This window comes from Bombus bifarius, unplaced genomic scaffold, assembly GCF_011952205.1.
Source record: "Bombus bifarius isolate JDL3187 unplaced genomic scaffold, Bbif_JDL3187 scf7180000007984, whole genome shotgun sequence".
Classification (NCBI taxonomy): domain Eukaryota; kingdom Metazoa; phylum Arthropoda; class Insecta; order Hymenoptera; family Apidae; genus Bombus; species Bombus bifarius.
This window is the reverse complement of record NW_022884367.1, coordinates 435,557-462,552: the sequence shown is the minus strand read 5'-3', so window position 1 is coordinate 462,552 and position 26,996 is coordinate 435,557. Positions and strand designations below refer to the sequence as shown.

General features: G+C 37.9%; 2 protein-coding genes across 3 annotated transcripts in view; one reads left to right on the top strand and one right to left on the bottom strand.

Annotated features, from left to right (window-relative positions):
* The first annotated feature begins 1,461 nt into the window (after positions 1-1,461).
* Positions 1,462-26,996, top strand: part of LOC117204811 (tudor domain-containing protein 1) — a 308,397-nt gene continuing 282,862 nt past the window's right edge. Inside the window, exons 1-5 of one of the 2 annotated variants that reach the window (XM_033442570.1) lie at positions 1,462-2,307; positions 3,635-3,904; positions 3,985-4,067; positions 4,201-4,404; positions 4,486-4,566. In XM_033442570.1, the coding sequence (XP_033298461.1) occupies positions 2,274-2,307; positions 3,635-3,904; positions 3,985-4,067; positions 4,201-4,404; positions 4,486-4,566 (672 nt within the window). In that variant the 5' untranslated portion in view covers positions 1,462-2,273. Of the gene's footprint in view, positions 2,308-3,008; positions 3,251-3,634; positions 3,905-3,984; positions 4,068-4,200; positions 4,405-4,485; positions 4,567-26,996 lie in introns of those variants that run through there. The other variant, XM_033442569.1, reaches the window with a different exon arrangement.
* The window catches only part of LOC117204812, a 66,755-nt gene continuing 44,694 nt past the window's right edge, over positions 4,936-26,996 (bottom strand). Inside the window, exons 2-3 of the mRNA XM_033442572.1 lie at positions 6,230-7,743; positions 4,936-5,758 (exon numbers count right to left, since the gene is read on the bottom strand). Coding sequence (XP_033298463.1) covers positions 5,396-5,758; positions 6,230-7,743 — 1,877 coding nt within the window. The 3' untranslated portion in view covers positions 4,936-5,395. The remainder of the gene's footprint in view (positions 5,759-6,229; positions 7,744-26,996) is intronic.

The window sequence follows — 26,996 nt, the reverse complement described above, 5'->3', positions numbered from 1 at the left end:
TATTATGCCGAACACTATATAGTTTATTTGTAATGAGATTTCTTACTCGTATGTTTGAGTCTTACACGTAATAAGCAATTTCGACATCCTAACAGCGTTTCATAAACAATTTAGTTGTTTTTACGCTACTGATATAAATCTAACGACTAATGCTCACGTAGCCAGTTCTTTAACATTCATAATGACGCATTGAACTTGACCCGCACACAATTACGGTTCGTTCGAACACGAGCAAACAGCTTCCAGAAAACTCTCTTTTGCTCAACGCTACTACTTTATTCGTGCAAGTGTGCGAGGCAAAGGCGGGCTCGAATAATTCGTTCGCGCAAGCCTGAGGTTCTGTGTCTTCGCTACGCGGCTACTTACATTCTTCTTCTTTATCTAACAAGTTAAGCGTAGCGATGGTACACGCATTTGACCTACGTATATGTATACGCGGATGTACGGGAAGGCAATGTAAATAAATGATTTCAAGCAACGCCAGGCCACGCTACCGCTGCTAAATCATCTCGCGGATCAATCATACCTTTGTCGCATATTACAACGGTGAATCCGGGAATGGGAAACGTCGAACATCAGCCAGGAAGTAATAGACGAGTGATAGAGTTGAGCACAGGGAATTTTTATGGGTAAATCGATGTTGCACGCGGAAAGGGCAAGACTGTGTGAGAGGGAAACGTCAGGCGACTCGTAGAGGGGCAAAGAGAAAGAGCGAGAAGGACAGCAAGAGGAAAATAGCAGGGAGAGAGAGAAGGCCCGATTGGTCGAGGAGAAGGGAGTAGCTGCGAAGGAGTGAGCGAGAGAGGAAAAGAGAGAGAGAAAGGTGAAATGTGTATACACGTACGATTGAGCGACAAAGAAGGTGAGAGGCAAAGGGCGCTAGAAATCTGGAGCGGGGATAGATCCAGGGGCTTTTGCGCTGTGCACGCGACCTTGAATGCCAGCCAGCCTAGACCTTGCCACAGCTCTTTCGCTCGGCTTGCCTAGTCCAGAGACCGCTCCGCCTCTACATACATACTGTTGTTTCGAGCGCCGCGCCGGCCTAAATCCGATATCTCGCTTCCTCTTTCTTCTTGCCTCACCTATCCTATGGCTTGCGGCGGGTTCAGGCCGCGCGCGATCGCACCGATTACGTAAAGATAAAAACTCGAATAATCGCTGGCTGGATCTCTGGTAATTTTACTTAGAGTCATATCGGTCGGTGCAATTATTTCTGAAATGCAATAATATTGCATTTTCTAGAGGAGCTTGGACCTAGAATCACATTTTGCTATGACTGAGCACTATCACATACTATGACTGTACAAACTGTAATTTAAAACTTGAATCTATACTTATGCTTCTTGTCACTGCGCTTGAAAATACGATATGAATTTTTACATAAATATATCATTTTCTATAATTAACATATTCGTATGCTCCTTAATGCGTATAATGTTCTTCTCGTTTCATTTTTAATTCTATGTTGAAAATTTTAAAGGAATAATTTAGGACGATCAAACTGGAAATCAACGAGGAGGAAATTCTACAGAATATCGCATATTTACCGTGCAAACATCGAAGGATACAAAGTCGTAGCTTAACTTTCTATTTATACTCTTCTAATGATGAACTTGTACATTCTTTTCTAAACAAAACTGATTTATCTAACCTTTATCGTAAATATACAAGCATAGCAAACCTACGACTGAAAAACAACAAAACAGATAGTATTTCTAAGATACGCATTTAGAAACATTCGTACTTACATCAGGCATTTTCATTTTTATGACATTATGCTCTTCCTATTTGTAAAAGGCAGACGAAGATATCGTTTCGCCTTATGACATACATGAATATTAGATACTTCACTGTAGGTTTGTGTCTACTGATCACGGAGCTTTTAAATTGAGGTTTATATTTCAAATCATACAAGAATAATACGTATCTGAAGTATAGCGTTCAAGGTTTACGATTCTGTTGCTCGCTGAAGCGTTCGCGCTAGATGGGATCATAACGGATCTTTGGACGCGACCGCGCCTAGAATCCAATGGGTCCAACACAACTCCGCGGTTTATCCACCTGACTTTTTATGTTTTTGCCAAATTGTGCACTTCTTAAGATTGCAGCGGCATCTGCCTTGAGAATCGCGAGGCGTTCGTAATCACGTGACTACAATTGCACCGGTTTTCTACTCAGATGTTACCGATCACATGATCTATTGAAGTTCGTGCCAAATTGCACCGATTCTTCATTTTCAATGGATAGTGAGCTTAAATTGATTTTGAAGAATTATGAAATTCGTTATTATACGTTTCCAAGTATTAGGTAATTTTATTATCTTTGTATTTTATGTTTCTTCTGAAGAATTGTAAATTATGAAGTAAGGAAAGCGAAGTATTCTTATGAACGATGTAACACTTTTAATAAATATAGTAAAATATGTTATATTGTTATATATATATGTGTGTATCATTGCGAATAACTTTGTAAGTAATATATTTGTACTAAAAAACAGTATGATATATAGTACGATAATATGAAAGAAAAAAATGTAAGCAATGTGTATACATAAAATTCCACGAATGTAAGTAAATTCACATATGGCTGAAGATATCACATGTGGTTTGCTATATATAATAAAACTTTTATAACTTATTCTATTATATTTAACATTTTACCAAACAATAATATAATATAAAAAAATGATTTTAAGTTCTAGCGTTCTTTATTTTAATACAAAATCAAAATATTATAAATTAAGGTACTATTTATCAAAAAATGTTTCGGAATTCTTTTGTTGTTTATAGATGTCATATCTAGCACCGATGTAGAATCGTAGTGCACAAAGTACGTAGTACATAAATTTGTAATTGTGCTAAATCTAATATAATATTCAATCAAAGTACACATTTTTACTACGTTTTGTCTGTCGGAATTAATTTGAATTTGCTTTATTAGGTTTGTAAGAGATATTTTACTCTATTATTTAAAAGGTGTATTGCGCGGGTACTCAAAGTCTTGTGCCGCCACTGGGACAGAATTCAAATGTGTGCCGCTTCGAGTTCCGCGTGCCGTACCGTGGCGTGTAACTAAAGAGGTTCGTTGATTCGATTAGTGAGTGTTTGAAATTGGTGATCGTACGAGTTATTCATTATGAATAAAATGAAGTTCAGAAAAAATTTCAAGTATATTCAAAATTACAATTTTCCACCTACAAAACTTCGAAATGTATTTTGTACACAATGTAAACACCAATTTTTTTTTGAAGGTAATCATTCATGTTCTCGAGTCATATACTTACCGGTGTTTTATTCTTTCTATTATTTACATGTTGTACATATTAAATCTAAGCGAAATACTTATTTTTAACCTTTTGTAATGTGATTTCAACAATCGTATTGTAAAAATCTTTTGATCTACTTCCATGAACATATATTTTCGTTAATGACATTTTATAATAAGGAAAAACAGGAAATTTACACAAGAAGTATGCCTGCTACTTTCCTTTGTAATTCTAATATAAATGATATCCCAGAGGTTAGAATAATATATAAATTAAGGTTGATAGCATTGTTTAGATTTGTGTTACTCATGCCATTTATAAAGTATGATTAGAAAAAATACTAAGAAAGCTTTATCTTGTTTGTTTCAGCATTTGTTCCTATGCGTGGTACAATACCTCTGTTATTAGACTGTGGACATATAATATGTGATAAATGTGCTAAATCATTTGTTAATCAACCTTGTCCTATATGCAATATAATCTCAGAGTGTGACAATAATAATATACTTCAGTTACCTCTAAACATATATGCTTTGGGATTAATAGTCATGTCACATAATCGACCAATTAATACAGATGATCAAGATATTTCTTTTTGTAAACCTTCTACTTCTAAATCAAAGCAACAGAGCATACAAGGTCTGTATCATATCAGAGAAGGAGAAATTATATTTTTTAAACGATGCTTTAAGTTACAATGAAGTATCCTTCATTTTCAGGTTTATGTTCTGAATGTGGAATTCAAGCCACACTAAAGTGCCAACAATGTAACGTTCTCTTTTGTCATATTTGTTATTCCAAGGTATATTGCTTATTACAACTGCTTTTTATTACATTATTATTTGTTTGTTTTTGGGGATGTATCATTGATTGCATTTTCTATAAATTATAAGAGTATGTATGTCATAGTTAGTTTTATCTTTATGTTATATTAGATTCATGGGAAAGCGCTACAAAATCATTCAAAGGTCGTGCTAACGGAGGAAAATAATGAAAATTCCTTCATTTTAAAAAATACTTGCTCAGAACAGTGTCTTGAACGGATAGGATATTACTGTGAAAATTGTGATATAGCTGGATGCTCACATTGTATGATACAATTACATAAACAACATAATTACTTTCCTTTAAGCCAACAGGTTTGTATTATAACCGATGTAAACAATTTATTAGTGTGACACTGAAAAGAAATAATATAGTTTTATTCGTGTGTTTATTAGAACAATAAACTGATGACTGAATTCCACGACGTGTTTAACCGTGTGAGTGAGAATCTCAAGAGGGTTCAGCAGGTGCAAAAGGTAAGTTTAAATTAATTTTTTATTCTTCTTATGGAAAAGTTATTAGATCTTAGAGCAGATTATTAAGAATTATAGTGCATGCATAATAAAGAAAAATATTCATGTTAAATGGTAAATAAATAATTTTATTATGTACTTGCAACAAAGTATTAAGTACAAATATTAATCATTATCGTAGAATCAATTTGTTGCAATATAATTAATTGTACAAACTGTTCTCTGAAGTAGCAGAAATTTTCAAATTAATTTATCGTCATACTTGTTTATAATTGAGTATAATATGTTGCATATATGATATATACCTAACATATAGAAGACTGTTATTTGTCTGTGAAATGCATGTATAAATGCAAACGTTTTTTTATAAAGTAATAAAGAATATATGCTGTCATAAATAATTACATAATACAAATATGACTAGAGGGAAGAAAAATACTTATTGACATTATCGGTTGTTCCATATGTGTCCAGTTCCTGCATTTCCAGTTGCTTTAAGTGCTTGAATAATTAGATTCTGCATATTAAATATTTCATTACAGTAATAATGTAGTGATTTGATTTCTTCAATCTAGAGATCTTATACCAAACTTTTCTTATAAAATACACTATATATATATAAGAATAAATCACACACAAACCTATAATAAAAATATTGCACATTTTTGAGTTTCACAAAATTTCTCCACATCCAATGATGTGTAAGAGACACAACCTACAATCGTTCACTGCTATTTATAACAAATAATGGCAACAAGGTATATACGTTAAATACGTACTAGAGTTGAATCAGCAAAATTACAATAATTTAACTAGGATCTAGACATATCGATTATTCATTTTCTTTCTCCTGTGTTTGTTGTTTATCCTTGAGTTTTTCTTTTTGCTTCTCTTTCTCTTTCTCTTTCTCCTCCTGCTGTTTCTTCAGCTTTTTCTCCTTCAGTTTCGCCTCCATCTCTTTAAATTTGAGTTCTAAATACCGATCTACTTCCGGACCGGTGAAGTCCTCCGGGAACTTTGGCATTATCGGCAGAATGTACTTGTAGAGTCGTTCGTTTAACACGTATAATTGAGTTGTTGTTTCGCATTTCACGTTGAACCACCAGTCGCACGTCAACGCCACTTGACTGAATATAGTACCGTTCGGGCATAAAAACGATGATTTACCACCATTAAGATCGCAGTAATGCCATACCTGCGAGAACAACATTATTATCACTGTTAGAAATCGCAAGCAACTTTGAAATTTCTGTATACAAGGTGAACAAGAATAGGTGGTACAAGTATCACGCAAAGACAAATTTTTTCAATCATCGTTTTTCAATATTTGTATACGACAATAGGAGCGAGAGTTCCAATAATTCCTTAATTAATACAATTGATAGATTTATTAATGAAATTATCAACATTACTTATTACTTGATAACCTTTATGACATCATCCAGGCATTAGTCATGAGAATTTATTTGTTTATAGATCTTTCAAATTTTTATATATAACTCTACAACATATCTTTTTTCATAGTTTCGATTTATATCTATATAAGATATCGTCCTATGTTTAATTGTTCCACTCATTCTTGCCTAGTTTGTAATATAAGTCGTCACACAATCAATTTTATTATTAGAAATTTAATATTAGAAAATACAAAAAATAAAGACATTACCTGGCATCCAGTATCCGGATCGCCAAAGAATCCTTTGTAACGCTGCTCCTTACAATTGAAATTCGTACGAGGTATACTAGAATAGGCCGGATAGTCGACGTTAGCCTTTCCTCTGGTAGCACCATATTTTAGCGACGTCTGTGGGACAACTTCCGTGGTAACAGGTGGCAAAGGATATCGTTCCTGTTGCAATACATCGTCACTCAAATCCTCCGTGATAGCGTAGGAATGATCAGTCGGATCTTCGTTGGTTTGCGGTCTGATCGTCGGTAGGAACGGTTCTTTCTGTTTCGTTGGAATTTCTTGCACAATAGGAACATAATATTCCACCACGTTGTTGTTGGTCAAGCTGTTCGTGTTGTAATTCGACTGAGGTGGTGGTTTAGGTTTCGTTTCATCCTCGTACGACGTTATTTTGTAACGTTCAGGATCATCGGTCAAATATAGCGGATTTGGTGTAGCTTGAAATCGCGTCTCGGTTATTACTTTTGGCCTCGTTTGCGGTCTTACCCTGAAACTCGTTGGTTTCTCCGGTATCCTGGGTGGTAGAGGTGCCACCACTGGTGTTAAAGGAGACGCTTGGATTTGCGGGAATTCTTCCTTTTTCGTGCTGTGAAGGATATTCAATATCTCTACAAGTGTCTTTAGACTATTGTCTATGTTATCCTTGTTCAATGTTTCTGGTAAACGTTCACTTAGTTGAAAGCTTTCCACTATTTGTTGTAGGTTTACGTTAGGATTTCGTGGTAGGGCGAGCATTGGAGATTGTTTACTCGCTGGTAGAGGTTCCAGCACGTTGGGATACACGTTAGGTAGTGGAATTTGTCGGTGATCTTGGAATTCCTTCGCAGGATAATTAACAGCAGTACTTGGTCTGACATTATAATCAAGCATGTACTCATCTCGTAGATTACTGTAAATAGGTTTAATGGGTTGTTTTCTAGGCAAGTGATCTCTGCCATTTGTTGTGTAAGGTCGTAATGGTCTCACGTTTGCATAGTATCTGTTCTCCTTACGGATAGCTTGGCTGGATACCGTAGTTATCTCGGGATACGCTACCTTTTGATCCCGATACAGTTGATACGGTATCGGGTACTCCTCATAATTGACCTTCGAACTGTGTCTCACGGGTGTGAAATAGTCGCTATCGGCTCCTACGTTTCGCGGATCGTATTGTATCGATGGAATGAATTTCTTGTCTTGATTCGGTACATTCGTGCGATAATTGTTCGTCCTTCGTGGCACGGTATTCACTCTGACGAACGATTGCGGGCTCTTTCTCACTCCTACCAGGCCACTTTGTATCTCTTTTCCAGGAGTGCCTTGTGACACCGGGTTTTGCCCGTTTACGTAGTTGTTTGCTACGTAGAACGTCATGTAGGGTATCAGTCTCCTGTACCTTTCTTTGAATTCCTCCAGCGTGATCTCTGGCAACGATTCGTCATCTTCTTCGTCGACTACGACTTTCGTCGAGTTTGAATCAGAAGATGCTGCGCTAGTCTTGGTGGTTAACACTGTAACAAAAAATTAAAATTAATTCGTACGAGGTTTTTTTCTATGTAGAATAGGTATTAAGTAAACACGTATATTTTATAGAGCATAGAGAATGCAAAAATTGTCGACCCAATAAAACTAGCCGGCATAAATAACGAAACGCAAAAAAAGGCTATCCCGTTAACCAAGTAAATAGATCGATCTGCGCGCGAATCACAAGCTAGGAAACAACTTGCATAAAATACGCTTGAATGGTTTAACACAATTGAAGTACCGAAATGGTTAGAGGGTCGCGCATTTGACAAACGTATCGTACGAGTCCCTCTGAAATTTAAGTGTTTTCGAGTGTTGCGCGAGCGTGTCGATGAGAGAAGGACAATAATAATAGGAACGATCTGGCGAGTTCTAATTACTACGACGATCCTGGTGCGGGGAAGCTGATAAAAAGACCAAATGGAAATCGAGGGCGGAGGGGAAAACAGAAAATTGGAGGAAAGTATGTGAGGCAAGAAGAAAGAGGGGAAAAAGAATCAATTCAACGCGATGACGCTGCCTCATAGCAACGCGTGAGACATCTTCTTAATCGGTCTTTTAAAAAGCTACCAGCGTGCATAGTTATACTTCAACGCGCCTATTTCTTCCCTCCCTCCCTTCTTATTCTTAATCTTTTCCCTCTTGCCGGGTTACGTGCGAAGTAATGCGTACGCTGCACTCCGGTCTGGTGAAATTAAATTAAGGGGAAAACATTCGTAGAGCTGGCCAACGCTTTTGTACGTGCACCGAGATAGCAAGAATAAAGACCGTATCGGTGTGTACCTATATACGAACACGCATGCTGATATATTCGAAGCACTCAGTGCGCGAGCGCGTTTGTTCCCTTGCGTGTGTGTATGCAGTCGTGCAGGATATATTCGCCCTGGCACGTTCGAGTGCTGCAACCACTAAAAACATACCAATCCTCCGGCTCTGCTCTCCTCTGGCTTCGAACCTCAACCCTACGCGTGTACGACTACTTTTCCCCTTTATTCGCGTCTTGCTCGATCGTACAGAATGGTTCAATCTTTTGGTGTTGCTGCAGACGTATGTACGCTGCCTGGTTGAATCAAATATCCCTGGGAAATGGAGTCTGTTCGATCGATTCCGTTGCCAATTATTCCCGTGTTTAACAGCTAATTATGTTTTCTTCATTTTGCTGTTCTTTCATGCTTCTTCGTTGCAAGGTATTTGCGGCTCTTTTTTTGTTCGTACGTTTCGAACGGATTTATTAACTTTGATTAATAGGTCTTGGAAACGGAGGGTGGAACTATTTGTGCGGCGATTCTTTGTTCATTCTGAAGAAAGATACAGTTAACTCTAGTTGATAACATTTTGCTTGACTACGCGGACTTTGATCAATATAGCTACTGCACAGCGCAGCTAATTAAGAAGTTCTTCATGTAAAAATAGGAGAAGTTACTTTGTGTTATCGTTATTGCATTGATTTTCATCTTGTTTATTCTTCTTTTAATTAGAAACATTTCTTAACTTTGTATCGTAAAGAATCGTTCGTTTATGGCGGATTTGAACGTACTTATTTCTATGCAAATAATTTCAACTAGAGGCATATAAATTAGGACTCAAACTAAAGATTACTTAACCTCTCCTTCCGAAACAGTATTGATTTATCTTCGTGCATTCATATCGATTTCTTTGTATGAATAGTTATATATATATCTAGAACTGGAAGAGAATGTGCACAGATTTTCTACCATTCGATTTCATTTCTTTATTGCTTGAAAAGATTTTTATATGGAAAGTTGCGGAATATTCCTATCGGCTGAATTGAAAGCGATGAAAAAATTCATGTTTGCGAAGAGATAACTGTGGATGAAAGTTTCATGTTGTTGGAAAAAGTAAAAATTGAAATTTTGCTGGTTTAATCGACGTATACGATCGGTTAACGCTTAAAGAGTGATATTATAAAGGTGCTCGATTATATTTACCTTCAGTCAGTATTCAAACTTTCATCCTCAATCTATTTGTAATTTTTATACTTTTACAATCTCTATTCGTAACACCCGATATTACTCGTATAACGAACACGTGCTAATATTTCAAACAAAATCCTCCAATCCTCGATTCTCTTTCTCTAAACGAACGCCAGGAGGCCGTCTTCGCTATGCCTGATCCTGTTCGTCACAGAGATGGTCGTATTCGGTGCAAAGGAAAATGTGTGTGTGTGTGGCCATAAACCCGACGCTTCTCTGTATCCTGCATGAATTTTTATAAACCGATTATTTAGTGGCGATGTAACATAGTACGTGGCTAGGTGGTATCGTTTTCGCGTTATAGATAGACAGAGATAGAAGAAGCTCAACGGTATTCGAGCGTGGCACATCAAAGGGACCCAGTCTCTCTGTTGCATTGCACACAGATATACACCGACCCCGACCTGGAAATCCAATTCGATTCTGCATGAAATGAGTCTGGAAACTCTCCGCGTAGCGCGCGCCGCTTTATTAATCCTGTCAGTACGGAACGTGATTGAAAAATCCGCAAAGCGCGTGTGCCGCGAGTAACTCTCTCCGTTTGCCCTGTCTAAAGAGGTGCTTGCCCTGAAAATTTACAAAGCGCCGTCGCCTATGTCTGTATCTGCGTAAGGATGTGCACCTTCCTTTGGGATAACCGGACTCTTGACCTCTCCACCCTTTACTTTTGCATTTTCTCCTCTTGTTCGCGCGAACCCGATTCTGCTCGACAAGTTATGTTCACACTCGTGCTGGCCACATCACAGACACTTCGTTTCTCGTCGAAGAAAATTTTGAAGAAACGTTTGGAGTACGCTGAACTCGTATTTGAATGATATTGCTAGATAGCTATGTATCTTAGAGAATGGCGATCCTTCGCAGGTTTGATTTCTTTAGTCCGCGAATTTTCTATCGCGATGAGCGATCGGCGCTTTACCGAGGTAGGTTTGGGATTGTTGGTCGGTAAATTTGAGACATACAGGACTGTCAGGCTATAGGAAGGTTGTAAGGATACAAAAGCCTCGAGTTTTCTTGAAATTTATTTGTTTTACATATAAACTTGTGATAGTAACAGAGAAATACAAGTTAGGCTCAGGTTTCTTCGTATCACAGTGACGTAGATACTTTTGCAGTTGATTTTAGAGTATGAAATCTTGACGAATAAAACCTAGATCTCAAAATCAATCAGCATTCGATTCCTTTGTACCACAAAGCCAATCGTTATGCCAATTTCTAATAAATTTCATTACACACCTCGATAACCTTGTACCGTTCTATCGATTCGTCACAAACATGCAGATTGTCGTTTGTTCAACCTAAAAATTCCGTGCCGAAAATTTACAATGTACAGCCACGTCCGACTCTGCTAATGAACGTTCTCCCTGTTCAATTTTTTATCATTTGATTACCTTGTTCTCGCAAATACCTTTTGTTTTCCCAAGCTTCAGATGCTCTTTTCTTTTTGTCTTTTTAATGCCGCTCGTGCACGGTATATTCACACTGAGGCGAGTATTAATTTCGTATGCGATTCACGCACGCGAGTTAATATTTCCGGCAAAGGCGTCGCGATAGTTTTTCACTCGTTAAGGAACTTTCGTTTTCCGCAGGCGGGAAAATGAGAAACGGGTTTATTTGGTCGGATGTTCGGAGCGCGTATTGCCTCGCTTTTTGACACGGCCCTTCGTCTCCTGGCCCATACAATAAATAAAACCGGCGGTCGCAGTAATTTTACCGGCTCGCGCGATTGGGAATATCGACGTTGCTCTGTTTTCCATAGGCGATATCAATTGTCCGCAGCAGTTGTTCTCTATTCTGTTGGTCTCGTATCTCTGAATTACGATTGTAACGATAGGCTTGTATTACGCGAACTGGTGTCCATGGATTTTTGTTTATTTTATGCCGTCGAACCGCGAACAAGACAAAATAGACACCTGGCCGCGGCGGGATTTTTATTATCCAACGAGAGTGCGACCAACCAATGAATTTTTTTCTCGCCCCTTTTCTCACTGTGCTTCCTTTTTTTGTTTCTTTTTTTTTCAATTGTAGATTCTATAATAAATTGCGTTGTATTTCACAGCGAATCCCGACTATTCGATTCTTCGGCGTCCGTCTCGAAACCCGGTGACATTTTATGTTATTGTTTATTCATTTTTATAGAGGGAATTAACAGCGTTCAAGGATTAAAAAATGTTAAGAGCGTCCGTCTGCTGGATTATACGCGTCCTTGTCAATTATGGAGGTTATACTAATTCGGTCGTACGTGGGGACGGAGGAAAGAGGTTGTTTTGTAAATTCATAAATGCTCGCATTAAATTTATTATTGCCGTTGTAGATTGTAATATCTCGTCTCTGGCAATATAACTTTTATTCCATTTGAAATTAATTTGTAGCTTGTAGTTTAGAATAATTTACTAATCTTATACTTTCTCACTATCATAAACAGAATTTCTGTAGTCTTTGTTTTTAAAAGCATCGTTTTTGTGACCAGATTAATCTCCGAACTAAAACAACACAGCGTGAGTCTTTTTTTGGCCATGTTTGTCTCAAATGTCTTTGTTCTTTGTTTATATAAATATTGCCGTTTCGTTGACTACGCAGCTATATGTACACTTCACGCTCGTGTCACATTACATTGCTAATGGAATTTCAGAATGTTTTGTGTAACATATACGATATGACTAGGAGTCCAGATACTTTCGTGAGTCATGGTATGTTGCAATATTTCGGGTCTCGCCGCGGATTGATCACCGCGTCTGTTCCTCTTTACGCTGCACGGGTTTCTACATTTGTGCAACGTATCGTGGCGAGTGGCCACGACACGAAAACTCGACGTGTCCGGCAGAATGTCGTGCCGATTCATCGGTATCTCGATACGGAATATTAATTGACGGCTATTGGTCTCCCGGATTACGTTATTTCGAAGGCACGTGATCTGGAAGCGTGACAGACGAGGAGTCCCATTGCGAGACAACTACTCAGTAGACGCAAACGGAATTCAGAGGCTCTTCTCCACCTTTGGTGCCAAACCTCTCTTCAACCTCTCTTTCGAACCCGTGTCTCTTGCACAATGGGAAAACTAATTAAAATCGTGGCGAACAGGGGGTATCTTCCTCTGTCGTAAGGTTTCGAAACAGTTCGCCTGTTATCTCTAGGTCGGATACACGTGAGTCGAACGTGGAGAAAGAAGTGTTTCCAATCAAGCTGAATACCTTTCTCGTTTCTTCATTTTTCTGTCTTGTTTCGTTTAAGATGAACGGTCTCTGTTTATTGTTTCCTTTATCGATGAAGTTTCATGGTATAGAGTGTTTTGGTACAGAGTTGGTTGTTAGGCAGTTTTCTTTTGTCCTTTTATTCTGTTTGGATGTTTTATTGAAAAGAAGAGAAGGAAATAGGTCGGAGAGGTTCTGCCGAATTATTTTAAATTATTCTGAATTAATAGCATCGGTTAATAGAATTGGTTTGGCGTGTAACAATTATACAGGGTGGTTGGTAACTGGTGGTACAAGCGGAAAGGGGGTGATTCTACGCGAAAAAAGAAGTCGAAAATATAGAATAAAAATTTTTAAAAAACTGTTTAAAAATTTTTAAAAATAACGACAATCGAGACAACGATCTACAGTGAGATCCGTTATAACGAGACGTGATAAAGTGCACGCGTACCGAGCGAAAATTCAAAGTCGATTTTTTGAAGAACAAAGTCTCAAACGAAAAATTTTTATTCTATATTTTCCACTTCTTTTTTCGCGTAGAATCACCCCCTTTCCACTTGTACCACCGATTACCAACCACTCTGTATAATTCGTAAGATTTTCGGTATTACGGATAGCTTTGAAAGAAGTTGTACGAATTTGACAAAGTTCTATATTTACGTGGCCATGTAAAATCCTAGCGTTAATCTACGATAAAAGTTGAATATTCTAGAGGATGATTAAGCTACTGACTTTCAATTTGCTAACGAAAATAAAATAAAAGTACGACGAAACAATGAATTTAATTGGCAACGTAATTTTAGCTGAAACCATCGAATTGAAATCTCTTTGAACGAATCAACGTTTGAACGTTCATCGAATACATGAAACGGTAAATAAATGAAACAGCTTTTTCAAGAGCGACGATTCTATGCACGATCCTGGACGCGCACGTGAAGTAGAACGACGGTGAGTTTCATAAAAATTGAAAGGGACCCAGGTTTGTAACCTGTATTCTGTCGCGTCGAGTGGATGTGTAATGACCCTTTCGCTTTCGTATCGCGTGCATGTAATTACCTTCGTTACGCGCGCGTACGACCGCATGAAACGGCGTATTTTCGCTTTTCCTTCGCATGTACGCGCACCGGCGTCAAGATGAGAGAATACGCGTTATAATTGCGCGTTATAAAAGCCTCCATTTAAAATTTCGGATTCGGTATATCGGAAAAAGGTGAGCCGACGACTGGCCGCCGAGAATAACGAGATTAGCACAGGCTAAATGAGGTTTTAATGATGATCGTTTTAGTAACGTTCCCGTTCAGCGTCATCGATAATTAATGATTGTTGTTCTTCCTTTCTCTCGTTTTACCGGGCCTGATTGCGTCTCTTTTTAAGGCTAAACCCCATGCCATCCGTATCGTTCTCATCGAGGATGTCCATTCCTATGAATACATCTGTTAGAACTCTCAATTAACAGGTGTTTTTCATACGGTAACAAGCTTCAGCGAGATTATATCACGTAAATTATTTTGTTTTACAGAAGTTAACGCAGATTTGCTTTATATCTGACACGGATTATCCCGCTGATAAAGACAATCGAATTTTTTCGTAATTCGTATAATTCCTAAACTTTCCACGCCAGGGTTAATTTAATATAAAATTGTTTGGTCTGCTCGTACAGTTGGAAACATCGATAACGAATTTAAGCTAGACTCGTTGCACCGCTATTCCTGTTTTTACTGTTGCACACATGCAACGAATTGCTTTAATAAAAGTTTACCAACTGCTATTGTGCGGCTTATATGTTTTTTGGCGGGGCATCGATCCTCGTATTCGATAATAGATAATGAAGCATAATTTTCTAGGAGAGAAACGTTAAAGCCGTAAACTATTTAGTAATGTAGTTTCAGGATGTAAAAGCGACAGTGTGATTCTTTTTATGATACTGCAACGTTGAATATGTTATTTCGTTTAAATTATTGAGAGATTTTCTTGCGTTACAGGTAGGAAAATATCTCCTTAAATTCCATACCACCTTGCGATTATAGCCGTAAGTTCATTCCAACAGGAAGTCCCGTGCATAATATACAGGGAGTTACATAAAGTCTGTTGCAACTGTATTCTTGCAAAAGATATCTTGATCTCTTATTATGGAGGTCTTGAATTCCATTCTCAGGTATTAAAGAGAAATACCGGACAATATATAATATATATATATTATACTGTATGGTTCAGTTACTAAATTTTCTGCTATTTCTCTGATAGCTAGAATTTCCAAATTAGATTTTCCATCGAATATGTTGATGTTAGAATTTGTAATATTCCAGCAGAATCTATTTCGTCCATACTGTGTAGTGTATAGGACACGATATCCTGCTCGAATGTATGTAAACAAATTCCACAGTTTCTGGGAAGAAGAATTACAAACTATCAATCACAAAGCTTGAGGTTCCCTTGCAGAATGTTGTCAAACATCGACGAATGTTCAGGATACGTAAGACTAAAGTGAATGTCATATTAAAAAGTCCAGGAATAATTTCCCCCCAGAAATCAGAATCTATCGATCAAAGAAATTGCACGTAGAATGCAATTCCTTTACAGAATGTCAAACGACTACAAATTCTTCGATCAAATCGTCAAACCTAAAAGTGCGCCGGAATCCAACAAACCATGGAAAAATCTAACGGTAGCGCGTTAATACGCAGTCGGTTGACAGCACGAATTTCTGGTTTATCTTTGACCCGTCTGAGTACAGGTATCCGGGAAGCCAGAAACGCGACTCTGCGCCGCGCGTTTCGCACGTCATTTAATTAAAACCGGAAAACGAGCCGCGTAACGACACTCGTCCCAGCGGCGAGTCGCGCGAGACATCGGTGTGTGTGTGCGTTTCGAGTCTCGTGGACTCTCCTCGAGTAACCGAGAACGCTGGATCACCTGGTTGTCGGCTCGCGATCCTGTTCGCAGGATTCGTGTGTACCGTCGCGTTACGCGTCCCTTGTGACGAAACTGGTCCCTAAGGGAAATACAGAGCTGTGAAATTAGACGAAACAAGAACGGACTGTGTGTGTGTGTGTGTGTTTCCTAAGAAGTTGCTGCGAGCAACGTTGCGTCTTGTTACCGGAATGGCAAGCGACTCTGTTCTACAGGATTTGACACTGCTGTAATGGTCATTGCGTACAAGCGTCACGCAAGTTCATTTACTTGGCGATTCCAACGAATTTGTGTTACGATTGTTGTTTAACTTCGCTTCTTCTTCTCTGGTGCAAGAGGTAGGTGTTGATTTAGGATGTAGAAACGTTGATGATCTTTACGTGGGTTTTAGTTAAATTAATAATGGGTTGCTCTGGAAATTTATTGTTGGAGTTGGGTTGCACACAGTTGAATAAGATTATTTTGTTTCTGAGGATGAAATTCATTGTATATTGACCTGAACTTTTTGGGAAGAGGAAAATACCTAAGTTTCAAAGGGATAGATAGATGGTTCAATTTCTTTTTAGTGTCAAGATGAGGGTTTCATTCCAAGGTAGAGAAAAATGTGTGATTTTGACTATTGGTGGTTTTTAAAAAGATGGAGATTTCATGAAATAACGTAAGATTTCTCATAATAAATAAAATAGAATAACATGAATTTTCTTCTTTTCTTTCACTTTGCCAAATTTGTAATCCGAAAGATTTTGTCCGCAATTCTAAATCGATTTAGTCGATTCGTAAAATATTTCCACTGATCCACATTTTACACTGGTTTTCATTACTCGATTGAACGTAATCTAATTCCTCGAAATCCTGCTTCATCTATAATACATCACTGAATACTAAAAACGTTGAAAGCAGCGCAACAACCAGAAACTTCTAATTAGAATGGAAGAATTCCAACTATTATAGAAGTACAACTAGAATTTTTCTACTCATTAAACGATTACATGATAGGATATTAATAGAAAACAGCAAACGAAGTTGGAATCGTTCGTTTGGAAAACAGGAAAAACTGGCGTTGTATCATAAAATTCGCATGGCTTCGCTCGATTTTGCCAGCGTACAATACGGTCTCGATTAAGCGACAAAAGGCAGGCAAACGAAAATTAATACAACGCTGTGGACGCGTGTATTCAATATTGCATGCATTTGCCCGTCCTCTCTGCTCCTTTGCCGGGTTCCTGCCAGACCATTATGCGTCTCGTTGCTCCGTTCCTCTTGTTAATTTCCTCGTTTAACACATGCAATCTGAACATTTAACAAGAAGAAATACTTTCGAATCGGGTTTAATCAGTTTTGATGTTTCTAACGGATAAGTGCAGAAACGACATGTTGACGTGTTGACGCGAGGGACATCGATGACTGTCAGTGGAATTGTTGATGAGAATCGAGGTTGATTGCGACGCTTGAATCGAATGAAAAGTAATATTTAGAAAATTTTGTGGAAGCGTTAGGATTTTTGTCGAAAGAATCTTTGAAATCGATAAAAGATTTGTACAAATGAAAGTATACGATTATTGGGACGCTATAGAAAATGAAATGAAAGTTCGAGTATGATTAGGAAATTATTAAGACGTTTTAATTGTTTGCTTGATTGGCATCTTACGTGAACGTAGAGATTATATTTCTTCTCGTTTATGTCCATTATACCTTTCGATCAATCTATTTGTTTTTCCTTAATTCTGAATATAATTCTTAGAAATGTAATTTAGTAATTTTTGTATCGTTACCTCACATGCAAAATAGTGATTGATTACTTGTTTCCTTGATAATTTCAACTGATTACCGCATGCTATAAGAGAAATTAGACCTTTCCATGTGATCGATAATCTTTCTTCTCGTATATGAAAATTCATTACACAGATGCTGTTTGAATTAAAATATGAAATTCCACGGTTCTCTGGCTGTTCTATAGATTTATTTTTCATAAATTACCATCAATTGCTCATAAATGTTTTATTAATCGTTATCAATTGCTCATAAATTACTATTAAACATCCAGACTAATTTTCCAAGGTAGGACTTTGCTGATCGAAATTACCCAAACATTCGATAAATCCAGTACCTTATACGTCAGAATTATTTAGAATAAAGAAGATCATATGAAAAATAGAACGTGTATTGATTACGACAGTTTAAGTCTACAAACGCACAATAAAATATTCAAACTCTTTCATTTTACTATAAGATACGTGTTACACCTTGTCGCGATGCCACGATACGCAAAATTGATTCGATAGCGAACGTGTTGAAGTTTCACGTTCACTATGATTTCTTGTCGAATGATCTGCCCACGTTTTCGCAGTGGTTGCTCAATTAGTCAGACAAAATTAGGTAGTGGCGAATAGCGATTAAATAGAGACCCCGGGCAGGTCTTCCTATCGAGATATCGCGGTGGACAAACGATCGTGCTCGAACAGTTCGGCGGAAAGTGTGCACACGTCCGAATGTCAATAAATAATCGATTAGTTTGGATTCCGGTCGGTCGTAATGGATTGGTATATTTGTGATTCGAACGATAGCTCGTCGATACTGGAGGAGCATGTACGAACATCGATTCTGTTTAGAAAGTACTTATTTGTACAGAGTTGCACAATGAGTATCTTTTGTCTCAAGATGATCCTATATTCGAGGGATAGAGAGAACACGTAAAAGGAAGAGTTTATTTTACTTTTGCTTCATTTCCGCCCTATTTAAGAATTGACGTTACGTGAATGCAATATTTCAATTACAATCTTGTTCTGTCAAATTTACATTGTTCAATTATATTTTTGAACGTTGTGAATTCCAAGGATTTGCTTGATGTTTATTTCGTCACAGTTTATTCTTCCACTTGGATCATATAATTTTACAAAATTTTCTGAAATTGAAGTATTTAAAGCACGCTATGACAAACTGTTCTTTCTTTCAAATTGTACAGCGTACCGCGTGTTGTACCTATTTGTCCAATGAGATTCTACAAAGTATTGTTCCAGTAATATTCGTATATTTTGAGAAAACGATAAGTAATTTTATTTATATTTTTCTATCTATTCTTTAATGGAAAATTACGCTAAAAAGATATTAATCTTTCTTCGTTAAAATTTTATTTCAAAAGAATTGTTTCGTTTAAAATTCAAATAAAATATAAATAAAATAAAAATACGAAATATAATAAAAAATGATTTCCTTTGACATTATACATTTAATATTCTATCAAATTGTCGTTCACTACAAGTAACTCGATAAGAGTCCATATCACGAATCAAACCGCACGTGGCAGAAAGTTTTTGTACGATATCTTTTATTCGTTTCTATATGCAAAACCATTCCTTAGCCAGTGGTGGTGGTACATCAGCGATAGCGAAACACCCTCTAGCAATTACCATCGACGAGGAGGTTTTATACTTTTTGCGTCAGGTGACGTTCGATCGCCGTTCGAACGTCGATTATGAGTCACAGTAAGCTGCGGCACAATGGAAAAAATCGTTCCTTTCAGATGGACAATCAGAATGGAGATTTATTGTGTTTTATATTTAATTACATTGGCGACGGGCCTCTTAATTTAAAATTAATTATTCCGCTTGCGAAACTGACGCTTTGTTCCCGTTTTTAGAAAAGTGAACGACTCGTAGGTACGTTCCGAATCTATTGAAACACATAATCGCGCCACAAATGCGCCGCTATTATTTGAATTTTCAACCGACTCGTTCATTTGCCCGAATAATTTCAACTATTCGGTCCAGGTACCCCGCAAATTTAAATCGATTCTATGCGACCCGATCTTATTGGCCCGCTCGTACTGGCCACACGTAATATAAAATTAGCGATGAAACGCTTTGATAATTGGGTATTAAAATCTTGCGATAATCGTGCTTTGTGCCCGGCCCCATCCACAATGCGTGTTCTTTCCTTTTGCAAATATTTATGCCCCCGCGAATTTCCCATCGTGCGCTACCCGTTGTTTCATGCACCGTTTCGTCAAATACGTTGTTGCTGCTGCTTGATGATGGCTAAATTAACCCCATTTTGTTGTAAATTGCCTGTTTGTGAAATTAACTAAACCGCGCTCTTCGAGTACAGTTTGTATTTCCTTCTCTACGTTATGCTGTTTCACGTCTAATTTTTGTTTACTATATAAACAATGATAAAACGTTGATTTTTATCAGTGCTGTTAAAGGGAACTTTTCTGCTTCTTTATTTTTGGTATTTTAAGATACAGCAGATTATTACCATTGATACGAAATAAGATAATTAGTTTGCTTCTTTCACTGTTGACTGGTTGCGAGTTATGTGCAAATAGACAGATAAGTATTTGCGAGAATTTAAGTGAAATTATTTCTTGTTCGCACGTTTCATGTTTTATCGAAACTTGTTTAGCTCTTCTATGTAGGAAGGTATTTTTATAAAAATAAATAATCGACAATGTGAGAAATAAATTTGTCATGTTACGTTATATGGGAATTTCATGCTTTATATTGCGCTCTTAAATTTTGAAAATTGCACGCGATAAAGAAAGTTGAAGTAATTGTGTAGGATGAATCCTTTCAAGCCACGCAATATTCGTTCGATCCAATCTTCCCTAACGCTAGTTATTCAACGAGTTATTCAGGTAGTTCCAGGGAAAAGTATGATAAACAAGATAATCCATTCTGGAACGACTTATAAAAGCGCCATGAAAAATATCGTACTTATCAGTACGGGAATAAAATTCTATTTTTTTTCCCTTACTTTAGAAACTTGTGCGAATGCACACGTGTTGACACATATCTTTCAATACTTTTCTTCCTATAACCAGAATTATTTTACTTACGGAGATGGCGTTAAACTATACACATTAATTCTCTTCTTATAAAACCGCAATTATCAGATGAGTAGCTTTAAACTTTTGACATAAGGTTTCTAAATAAAGTTTTTAAAGAAAAGTTTCCACTCGAAATGATAATTTTATTGCACTAAAAATTGTTTCTATCGCTACTTCTTCGACTATATGACAAGTTACCAAATATGTTACGTTTCTCATGAACTGATTAAACTTACTCGTCGCTTCTACATGCGTTTCATACGATACGTGCTACAGTCTTGAAAGTATTTTGCTAATTTTACAGACGATTTTCTCCAACTATATCTTAAATTTAGAAAAATCAATATCCTTCGAAGTATCTCGTTTTCGTCTATTCTTATCACGATTTTTTAGATTTGTCGGGTTAAACGGAAAGCACGTTACATTTTAATTTCCCTTTTCCATCAAACTGAAGTACGTGTTTTCTCCTTTACGCGTGTTGTTCTCCATCAATGAATTCCCTTCGATGACTTTTCGCCATCTTTGCGATAACTTCGTTATACCATCGGCGTGAAATAATTTATTCCTCTGAGAAAAAAAAAGAAAACGTTCCAATCCGCCCCTGTATTCTTCCAAAGAAGATAAGTTCTTATTGTCGAGGTAGTTCTGTGACGAGCGGAATAAATGGTAACCCGAGCATGCAAGAGCGGTAAAATGTGATAGACGAGATAGAAAATCCCATTCGAGCTGCGCCAATTTTTGTCCTGATACAATTGGCACATGTGGCCTTGCGTTGCTTGCTGAACCTTGGTGAACCACGTTTGAACCTATGCCAAGCCAACAAAAGACAAGTATCTCCAAAAATGTTCCTGAATGAATGAAAAATGAAGTACCTCAATTAAATTGTTTAATCTCAGTTTCGTCTCGCTACGAAAAACCAAACGATCTGTCTGTTCAACCCAACATTTTTACCACGTTGTACGTCGTTAAACGTTCCACACACGCAGGTCGTCTTTCGCAAACACCTGGCGCAGCTTCTTCGATTATGGCACAATACAGTTCTTCGTTAATATCTTCACAGCGATCAAACTATTCCCGGTTGGTTGTCGTCGTGTTCCACAAAGAGAGGGCGCGAGTTCTTCAGCGAACGCGATATGGAGATGACTTCCAAATAGTTTCAAAGCATATTATTCTCCGGCTCAGTGCAAAGGGTATCACGGTCAAAGGATAGCAGAATCGCCGTTGCGATGCCGGAATCAACGAAGGTTCGAGAGTGGATACAAATTGGAAATATTCGCCGGAACGGAAAATGATACTCGAAGGTTTAATGCGATTTATACGAGCTCGATCGGAATTTTCATTTTGTTCTTATGAGGCTCGATCGGCTGATGACGTTAATTGAATAGAATATTGCTCGTTACAAGTAATCGTACCTGAAACGCGTATGTATCTCTCTGCTTTTAACGAAGACGATCCGGTGAAAGTGGCTGTCGATACGCGGTTAAATCCGTCATTTTCTCGGATCAATGAGATCTCCGAATTCTTTCTATTTTTAAAGGTAGTTTAAAAGGTTTAGTCGTGTAAAAATTTAGGCGTAGGCGTTTTATACGTTAAAACTAGTAAAAAGAAAAAAAAAAGAAAAAAAGAGAAACGCTCAAACACACGTTTGTTTATCTTTAACGAGGAGCTCGTTTGCTCAATCACAAATTTCCAGCTTCAGTGGATATGGAGATACAGAGATACCCTTTCAGAAAACAACTTACCCTTTTTCATCTCTGCGAAGGTTGGATTTTGAAAAGCGCCTGTTTGTCTATTTTCAATGAGAAGCCCATATGTCGAATTTCGCGTCTCGAATTTTATCAAAACGTGGAACACGAATATCCTTTAGAAAAAACGGATTCGTTCTTCAGGATTCGTATTTCCAAAATACCTTTCTTATCTGATATTTCGCGCTATAAAACAGGTATACTGTTACGTCCCGAGGCTTACTAAAGATCGTGTTCCTAACCGTCGCCCTTGGTGCTTCAATGTCGTAGACAGATCGTCTTACATGACCGCTGAGATAAACACAATGTGGCGATAAGCGTATAGTTGTTGCCAAGCAGCGAATTCTAAAAAACATCGATTCGCCCTCGGTCCGTTATTTTACCAACACAAAAAAGGTGGCTTAGTGATCATAGGTCGTGAGACTTGAGCGTGGTGGGGGTCGTCTCCAAGAGAAGATAAAGGAAAAAATCGAAGGGCAATGAGTATCATACGAGGAGTCAAGCCGAATTCATCGGGAGGTTCAGAGAAATAAAATCAAGGTCGCCTAGTCAAACGAATACGTCGAGAAATACTATAAAGTCGAGTCGAATTATGATAACAAACTAGTTGTATCATCGTTCAATCATTTGTAACGTGTTAATTGTAATTTTAAATATTGTTAAAAATAGAAGCTTATGTTAATCCTGTTAATTCAGTGTTACAATCGTTTGAACTACCTCTGTTATTCTAATCGAAACAGAGCAACGACTGATTTGCGGCGTCGACTATCAAAATCGTAGCGAGAATTAAAGCCTCTCGTTGACGCGTTTCTTCGCGATCGCGTCTCTCCGCGAACGGTCGTAACACTGCCCAAGTTCTGCGTTTCTAGGTATAGCAGTTGGGTTGCACGTTGGTGAGCGAATCAGTCATTTTTACAATTTATATACAGGGTGGTTGGTGGTACAAGCGGAAAGGGGGTGATTCTACGCGAAAAAAGAAGTCGAAAATATAGAATAAAAACTTTTTTTTTTTCATTTTTCCATCGAGACAACGATCTACAGTGAGATCCGTTATAACGTACCGCACGCGTACCGAGCGAAAATTCAAAGTCGATTTTCTCGAAAACAAAGCCTCAAGTGAAAAATTTTTATTGTATATTTTCGACTTCTTTTTTCGCGTAGAATCACCCCCTTTCCGCTTGTACCACTAGTTACCAACCACCCTGTATATGTATAGATAAGAAAAGGTGTCTATAGCGTGTTTTAAAATTCATTCAAGATATAATTTTATTCAGCCATCGAAATTATCAAATTTGTCTTTTTATTAAATTTGATTATGGGGTCCTCTTGAGATATATTTGCATTAAAAATATTAATTTCTCAACTCTTCCTAAAATACTATCTATTTCGAAAGAATTGATTATATTTTAGATACTAGGTACGTGGTTACTTTGCTCAGCATAAGCTTAAGCTGGCTGTATACGAAATTCTAGTTAAAAATGACAATCATGACAACCGTGTCTCACTGTCGTGTCGATGAAATTTCAAAAATGCTTCGTATAACATACAATGCCATTTACCATAAACGTTTTTTCTTGTTTCAACATATAAAACTTACACTCAAATTTTGGTTCAGTCATTTCGAAAGATCCTGCGTAATTCTGTTTCTAAATTTTCCTACGACTCATTAGACTCGACAGAAGTTAAAAACAAGCAAGTTTGCCGGCTATTTGTAATTTAATTGACTGTCATAAAAACGATATTATGGTAAGAACAGTAGCCGGAGAACAATTGTAGCGTTTTATCTTTTAATAACGAATACAAAACCAAGTATCACGGCCAGCATTCGGAGAGATGCGACTCACGTACAATATTAAAGGAAAGTTTCGGATGCACGAGCATATTCTTTTGCCAGTTTAATTATTTTCATTCTGATCAATACTACATTCACAATTGCGCAGACGTTGGTATAAGGGAGTTTTCGAATTCGTTTTCCTCCAAGAGCCGCATGTGTTTACACTTTCTTTAGAAAATGGTTCAACATCGTCGACTGGAAATTCTGCTTAATTACGAGCCTGAATTTTCAAGTGGAATTCTTCTCAAAACTTCATATTCTGAAAACTACGGCCGCATAGTAGCACCTGTAAATATTTTACTTCGTTTAACGTAGCTTCTGATCATTTTCCTCGTATCCGAACACCGAAAATCCAACGAATAGTTCCGTTAAAAGTTCAAACGGCAAATTGCGACTTTTCATTTCCAACGAATTTGTCATAACGAAAATTCATTCGTGTGGAAAAATAGCAGCTTTCTTCGTTAATCCAGTTGAACGCTCTTTCCCGAGTAACCCGCCACTTTCGCCAATGCTTCGCCATTCTTATGCGCTCGTACACGTTTGCTTATTACGATACTTTCTCCGATTATTTAGCTGTGGGTGTTTCGTTTTGTCAAATATCAAACACATTCTTCACATACTACGAATACATAGCTATGAAGCTTGCTTGTGTCCAACGAATGAAGTATCGTTACTATTAACTTATCACTTTGCTAAACGCGTGTAGAACAAGCTGCGAACTATGCGTTCCTACATAATCAGGAATTACTCAAACACGCGCATATATATCTGACAAGTTTACAAACTCGATTTTCTCGGAAGCCCTAAAAGCCATAGAATTCGCCTGACTTCAATTATGCCAGGAATTTACGACCACGGTGTACATTTCCTTCTTTCAACCATAATTCGCGTATCTACTTGCTAAAACCGTGACGACAAAAATTAGCCTACGCGAGGATCCAGTTCTCGAGTCGAATTTAACGAGCACAGCTTTATTTGCATTAATCCTGTGTACACGACGCGTTTGATAATCGAATTGCTGGCAAAGTAACGCAAGGGGGAAGAAAGGCGCGTTCCCAACGGTGGGTGGCTGCACTCGTACACACACACAATCGCATTCGCGTCGTATGCGTACACATCGAGAGACGAAAGAAGCTCGTGTGGATGAGTCACGATGTTGTATCGGTAGTCTAGCGACAAACTTGCACTCGAACGAACAATTTCCCACTCGACACCGAGAGCACGGCGAATACTGTCTTCGCTCGTTGAAATTACAAACGCGACGACGGCCTGTCCTCTGTCGTTACGATCTTCGTGACCAGTTCGTGCCACCTAGACACGTTGTGAAGTGGAACTTCGCGACGTGAACATCCGCGAGACGAAGCAAACCTGCCGAGTTACAAATAACGAAAAGTATTCTGTCTCACTCCCCTCTGTCTGCCAGACTTCGCTGTCTGTATTTCTCCCTCGACTGCTTCCATCCAACTTTTACATGCATTGGATGGAGAAACAAACGAACGAGAGAAATAGCACGAAGGCCGACCCTTTTATACCGACGAGCGTGCGAGTAAAGGGATACGAAGGGAAACGTTGATTGCTAGGAAGGAAAACCGACCGGATTTCTCAGTGATTATAAAGCCAGCACGATAGGTTGCTGGGCCATGATAATGTTATTCCGCAGTCATTTTTATTTCGATGTACATTGTGCCTTTCAGCATTGTTGTGGCAATAAAGTGGAGCAGAGACGAGGGTGCCTTTTTGTCAAGTACTCGTTTTACGATGGTTTAATTAACTTCTCGATGTAACGTGTCCTTGGTACGACGCAGCATTTCTTCGCGGAATTTCAGTCGCTTTAAATGAATTTAATCAGTAAGAGATTTGCAAGAAGTTGCATTAGCCTGTAAATGAATTATCGTATTATTTATTCGTTTGAAAATTGGAAACACCAGTACATAGTTTATCTTATTGGAAATGTATGGTTTTGCGACGAGATTGTGGTGATCTCTGAAAGGAAGCGATGTATGGTACAAAAACATCAGAAGATTCACAAGGTTCCATAAGATCTCTAACAGGAAGATTAGTTTTGTCTACAATGACTCGACGTAATACAGTGGATGTTAGAGTAATCACATTATAAAGAGATATTAACCATTAGAAAGTTTAAACTTTCACAATAGTGTAAAAATTCGTAAATTGTTAAAACACGCGAAACATTCTTATTGCATTACTATCGGCCTTACGAAGAACAACCTACTGTTATCGTACTCAATTGATTAGCTTCAGCGATGAAATGAAAAATGATAAGAATCCATTTCGCTACGTTTTGCATAACGAACTAAAACGCGCAATACGCATCAATTTTCGCTTGTCCTGTTTGTTCGAAAGGCTGCATCGGTGCACACGATGCTCACGATAAAAAATCGAATTTGGGAAATGACACTAAGGGAAGGGGTGAGCGAATGAGACACAGGGGTGAACGAATGAGACACAGGGGTGAGCGAATGAGACACAGGGGTGAGCTGCTAATGTCGCGGAAACGCGGCGATTCTTTGACACGGACGCCTCGTTGCATATCCTACGCACGTTACTTACGCGAGCTCGTGACGATACACAGGTTAAACGCTTTCTTGAAAATGCTCGTCCGTGACTCTAGCGCAGTTTCCGGAAGCGTGATTGCGAATTTATCGCAAGTGATCTTGAAATTTAGTCGGAAAGGGTAGTTGGGTCTATTGTTTAAAATTATCGCTTCAAACGATCGTTTCTAG